The sequence below is a fragment of the Ixodes scapularis genome, unplaced genomic scaffold, assembly GCF_016920785.2.
Source record: "Ixodes scapularis isolate PalLabHiFi unplaced genomic scaffold, ASM1692078v2 PGA_scaffold13__105_contigs__length_92229423, whole genome shotgun sequence".
NCBI lineage: Eukaryota > Metazoa > Arthropoda > Arachnida > Ixodida > Ixodidae > Ixodes > Ixodes scapularis.
The window spans coordinates 53,845,530-53,851,529 of NW_024609839.1; the positions used below are offsets into that span (position 1 = coordinate 53,845,530).

The 6,000-nt window shown below is 44.8% G+C and overlaps 1 protein-coding gene across 1 annotated transcript in view; it reads right to left on the bottom strand.

Annotated features, from left to right (window-relative positions):
- Nucleotides 1-6,000, bottom strand: part of LOC8035839 (gamma-aminobutyric acid receptor subunit alpha-6) — a 94,933-nt gene that overhangs the window by 48,242 nt on the left and 40,691 nt on the right. The window contains exon 3 of the mRNA XM_042289903.1: nt 509-576. Within this exon, the coding sequence (XP_042145837.1) occupies nt 509-576 (68 nt within the window). The remainder of the gene's footprint in view (nt 1-508; nt 577-6,000) is intronic.

A 6,000-nucleotide genomic window follows, 5' to 3' on the forward strand; every position in this document is an offset into this window, starting at 1 on the left:
GTAAAGAGACAGTACCTAACATAATAAGTGTCTTTATTACTGAAAAAAAATCAGCTCCCAACGCAAAAGCAAAAAACCAAACAAAAAAACGATGTGACACTTAGTAATGACTCTTACTTATGAAAGGACTGTAAAAAGTATTTAGTGGCTGTATTTGAGAAGTTCTGTTTGTCCTCTTTTTTTGGCGAGTCTCGGATTTCAGTAGATCCATACTTTTATCCTTGAAGGAAAAAATAATTTAAACACTCCCCAGGTGGAGCAAGCCATCTTCCGATTTAAAGGGTTCATTCGTATACATTCATCCGACTCTTGTAGCCCCTTTCACCGATATTACAACTGAGGGTGGGGACATATCTTCAGTAAAGAGACAGTGTACAAAATAATAAATGTCCTTATTACAAAAAAATAAAATAAAAAATAAGCTCCCAATGAAAAAAAGAAAAAAAAAAAGAAAAAAAAAAAGAAATACAGTTTAAGAGTGAGGTGTTGGTTAGAATCATCGACGTACCATTTCGTTTTCAGACACGGGGCCGAAACTGCGAATGAGGACATCCGTCAGGATCTCCGTCGGCGGACCTGGAATCAAACCGCAGAATTAGCAACGGGTGTCGTAACATGGCGACTATATTCGACATCAGGGAAAGCGTTGGCCCCGCAACTATACCGCGCCGGTGGCGCCAGATGTTTTCGCCTGTCAGCTTCTGAATGATCCATCATGTTGGTAGGACTTTCCCAAGCCGCGTCTTTTGAAAGCAAAAAGCAAACAAACACGGACCAGAACTTCACGGACCGCCGCTTCTTGTCCTCAAATACCCTGTCCCCACTCCAGCTCCTAACACACGCATAGATAGACTGAGCTCGGCACTGAACCTTAATAAGAAAATCGTAAGAAAAAAAAAGAGCAAAAAATATTGGGTCTAGTTTTTTAGTATCTCATTCATGAACGGTAGTTCTGGAATTACAAAGAAAATGGCATCATCACCCGATAATTGGTCCTGAAATCGCGAGTGTGTATTAAAATATTGCCTCACGTAAAAGTCGCTACAAACAACCATCATGTCGACCCCCCCCCCCCCTCCCCACCCCATCTCCACCCTAGACTTAAAAAAAAGTTGGAACGCCCACTTTCCTGAAAAGCACCAAGGGGAGCCAATGCTGCAATTTACGGGTAAAACTTTGCAAATAGAGAGGTTAATAATATGTACAGACTTAAAAAAAAAAACAAAAAAAAAACGAGACAGTCTGCGCTTTGGCACTGAGCATGGTACGTGAGGTTACATCCCCCCCCACCCCCCCCCCCCCTTGTTTTATCATATATTTAGTACTGTAATTTTTGAAGCTTCCTGTTTATATTGCAGCAGCCTGCTCAGGTCACGCGGGCGCGGACATGGGAACCTTTCATTTTCCTTCCTCTTATTATATTCCCCAACTCAAGATCTGTAGATTGCAGCAATTAGCTCTTTAGAGGGCTTTTTGGTAAAGTAGATGCTCGAGGTTGTGACAACATTCCAATCATCGCCTTTCGCGAACTGCCGTGGCTTGGGCTCTAAGTCGAACACCAGGCGAGATTGCGGACTCTCTCGCCCAGTGTTCAGTCTAAAGCCCCTGGGCCGTGGAACGCTTTCTAAGTACGTTCAGTAGCTCTTTTCTCTGGACTATCAAACGACGAGCACTCATACTCAACCCAGTGCTTTTCTCGCCGAGTAATAGCAACATTGACAAAAAGTGGTTATAAACGTTAGTTTTTTCTTCTCATATCGTCTCGCAGGAATAAAAAATAAATAAAAAATTAAACAGCCATTTGCACGGCGATCAGAAGGGTAACGCATTCCAAATCGAAACCCACCTCCGCCGCGCACAAAATGCGCGCAGCCTTACGAAATTGTCGTGATCTTTCCGCGTCGCCTTCACTTAGCGTGCGTTCCCCCAAAAGGCGTCCTCGAGGGGCCAGCAAAATATTTACGCTCCTTCGAATAACTTCATGAAACTCCACGCAGGCGATTCGGCTTGCGAAGCAGTCGGGACGATTCCGCAGTCTGCTTATTTCCGAGGTACCCCGAGACATAGGATCGGCTTGGCTAAACGCCCGCCCGGGAGTTGCGGCTGGGGCCCGAGTGATTAATCTTGAGACGGCACAAACCCGGGGGGGGGGGGGGGGGGGGGGTGCCAGAGAACGCGAGCACTACTCAGGTCTCCTTTCCTATTTTTAAGATGACGCACGCCGCGTGCATGGACTCCGCACTCAACTTTCGGATGAATATCCGGCTTCAGTATCGAGGTCACGAGCGTCACGGGTGGCCCAGAGAGCAACTCTTTCTTTCATTTTTTTTAAATTTTTACAAAGAAAGATAGAATATATTCATTTTTGTTTCTTTCTCCAGGGATTACAAACAGAAAAAGAAAGAGAGATAAAATCGTGCCACGCTCCCCTTTGAGGCTTTCCTGTTTCTGATTGCACCGCAGGGAATAAGTAGAGTTGAGGAGAGTGGATGGGCTATTTAGGGAGTTCCAGCATTTCCTGAATGTTACTGAGTGATGACGGATGGCGCCACCAGAAAGGTTGGCTAGGTGGCGCAAGCCACCACCCAATCCGAAGAGAACAACCACCATGCATCCATTCAACATTAAAAAGCACTGTCGTTTACTACGTGGCAAACGTTATAATTTATGGTCAAACATGCTAGGGAGCAGACAAATGTTTTATGGTCTAAGCAAAATGGAGATAGATAAGAAAGTAAGCCTTTAAATAGAGTACGGCACTAAACCGGGTTTCCACTGAACATCAGTCAAGGTTCCTGGAAAAAAACTATATATCGCACAAAAAAAAAAGTGGTTAGTTATTATTATGCGGCCAGTTTGGTGAGTCACATTGTGGTTAAAATAACTACGTCCTTCGTAGTGTAGCATCAAGGTTTTGATTAGCAAAAATAAACGTTAGTGTAGAAACTTGCTGAGCGTCATCGAAAACTGCCCAATAAAATATTTACCACAGTCGAAACGCCTGGGAACCGTCGTGGTGTGCAGAAGGAGTCCCCTGTGCTACAGGCGCAAGGCTGGCTGAAAACGCCGCGTATAAGTAAGATTTCGTGTTCTCGGAGTTTATTTTTCGTGAAATTCGGGAGAGTTTTTGGGAGTTTCTTTTTCGCTGAAAGTTCGGGGTTTATCGGAGTTTAATTTTGTCAAATTCTCAATTTTCTGAAATTCAAAGTCCAGTTTACTGTTTTTTTCCGAAAAAAAAAAAAAAAAGTCCGGGGCACACTAACCCCTTGTCCTAAAGGAACCCCGATGAGTTAAAAGGAAAACCATTTTTGTTTGTCGCTCGAGATTGCAAAGGAACATGAAACGGCCTTTCCTCGGGACCACTGACCCTGTGCTCTTATGAAGATAATTAAAAAAAAAAAAAATGAAACATTTTGCTTTTCGTATTGTCGTTGTAGCCTAGAAATTCCAAGTTTTTTTTCAGATAAACCGAAATGGACTGAAAAGTTACTTGCGAGGGTTTTTCAAACATTTTCTGAGATGTATAAAAAAAAACACGTTACTTTAAATTTGAGAAAGAAAAAAGAAAAAAGAAGCCCCACATGGGCGCGTGGAAACTATGCATTTCCGAAATCCCAAAAATAAAGTACTGGCTTCAGATCACTACAAAATTGGCAGATTTTTGTGATTTTCACCGGTGTCCAGCAAGTTACTAATTTTTTTGGGGGGGGTTAAAAATTATGCAAACGTAAATATTATATTAGCCTCAACCTACATAAATAGGCTCCTTGAGTCGCATTACACCAAGCTTCTTTTTTTTTTTTTTATGGAATACGTAGTTTTTACACGGACATTGTGCGTGCTGATCGGGTTAAAAACACGTATACGCCTCAAACGCTATTATAATTTTACTGTAAAAGAACTGTAAAATGGAGCCACGTCATATTTTGAATGATGTGCGCACAGGAAATATATAATACACGTTGATAATTAGTAGAAAAAATATTCCGAATTCATACCTTTCTATAAGCCCTCGGTTGGGAGAAAATGATGCGGAACCCATGCTTTTGTTCATCGGTAATTTATTATGGAGCGCATAGCGATTTCTACGAGCCCGGGACGCTACGGCTCAGGAATATAGAATTTTTCCAACGCTTATTAGCCAGCTGAAAATTTCTGAATCGCTGGGCTGTGAGCACATGCGCGGTGTCTGATACTCTGCAGTTGATAGCTATATTGCTCGTTCTCTGAACGCTTCCCACAGTTCAGCAGATAAATATCACAGCGTCCAGGAGCCGAACATTGGAATGGAGTGTAATCGGTTGATTGATCGATTCTAAAAACAAAAAGACAGAGAGGTTAGCCTGGACGTCTGTCCAAGCTGGCTGCTCTGCACTGGAGTAAGGGTAAAAAAAGGAAAAGAAATATAGAGTGATGAGAGTACAGAATTAAACGATTGTGATGATGATGCAAGATATGGTGACGACGATGTCAAAACTCACTTGTGTACACGCGCACACAAGCACCCCCCCCCCCCCCCCCCCCACCCTACACACACATACACAAAAGCTTAAAGACAAGTTGACAGTCCGCGGTCTTAAAGACACGCGGCACTGGTAAGGAACAGTACCAAAGCCTCGGACGCCCCTGCAGATTGGTCCATTGTGCTCCAGGCGCCAAGCAGTTTCAAAATAGTGAAGGTTCAGCGACAGGTTAAGAATTCAACAGCAGCCTTGGCTCCATCGCAAGTTCTCTGCCTTTGATAACCCTTCGCCGCACGTACTGCCAAAACTCGGCGGAAGTCTACGAACACGTGCTGAAGGCGGATCTTCCACTGAATCCTTACGAGATGTTTCGGCCTCTTAAGGTTCATATTTCTGACGTCATGAGCGAGATTATATTAGTAGCAAACAAAAAGTTCGGTGGTCACTAAAAAAAAAAAAAATACGCTGCCGATTTAGGGATTTATAACGTTCATAAATCAACACCGTCAAAGCTGAGAAACTGACTTTGCTCTCCTTTCCGTCGATCAGAGCATAAATAAACCTACTGAAGACAAAAGCTTTTGGAAAATCATGGAAGGCCGATCACAGCGACGCCTTTTTGGTGACGCAAATCGTCAATAGACCCTTTTCAAATGTCCATCGAGCAACACTGATGGTCGTCATTTCTTAGGTTAGGTGGCGCAAACCTACCGACCCTTAGAATGGGTGTAGCCATTAACACCCTCCCATCGATCCACCCATCCATGGGGCACGAAGTACGCGATTGGATTCGAGTCAACGTTACTAGAACAGTACGTTGGGAAACACTACGAAGGGGTGCGCCCGTTCTGTCGACTATCAATTCTACCAAAGGTGAAGTGGAGGATTTGACGGCCGAGACGTTGCATGTCCACTCGAGAGAATACCCGGTCTATCGGTACTGCCGCTTGGTCGCCCACGTGATAAAAAAATACCGCATAAAAAGAGAAGGCCTACGCCTTTACAGCCAAAAAACACCATTACAAGTAGATCCACTGCAGCGCCGCCTACTTTGCTTCAGCGTCGCCACACCCCGCCTTGCAGCGTCCCACAGAAAGCGCGACGCAAACACGCGGTGACGCCACGGTGGACGCGTCGGATGATATCGCACGTAAACCTTGTTTCCTATAGATGAGGCTCGATTTCTAAAGGCCCATACGCACATTCGCGTTTGAGCGCGGTGCGTTCCGTAGCGGCAAGCGGACGCGTTGCGTTGCGAAGACCGCTTGCGCCAAACTTGTACGCACAGTTGCGTTGACACGCAGTCAACCGCAGTCAAGAGCCAATAAGAACGCGCTATCGTCGCTAGTGGCTCACCAATAGTAAGCGAAATCCAAGGCAACATGGCGGCGCACGGCGACAGCGTCGAAGCGTTCGATCTTGGGACAATCTCGCCGGCTTCCCCGACGTTTTGTAAAGCTTGAACCATCGCAGCCTTGGAAAATACATTGTCCACCGCTCCCCAAAACGGGAAAGCAAGCACTGCGACCGCGAACCG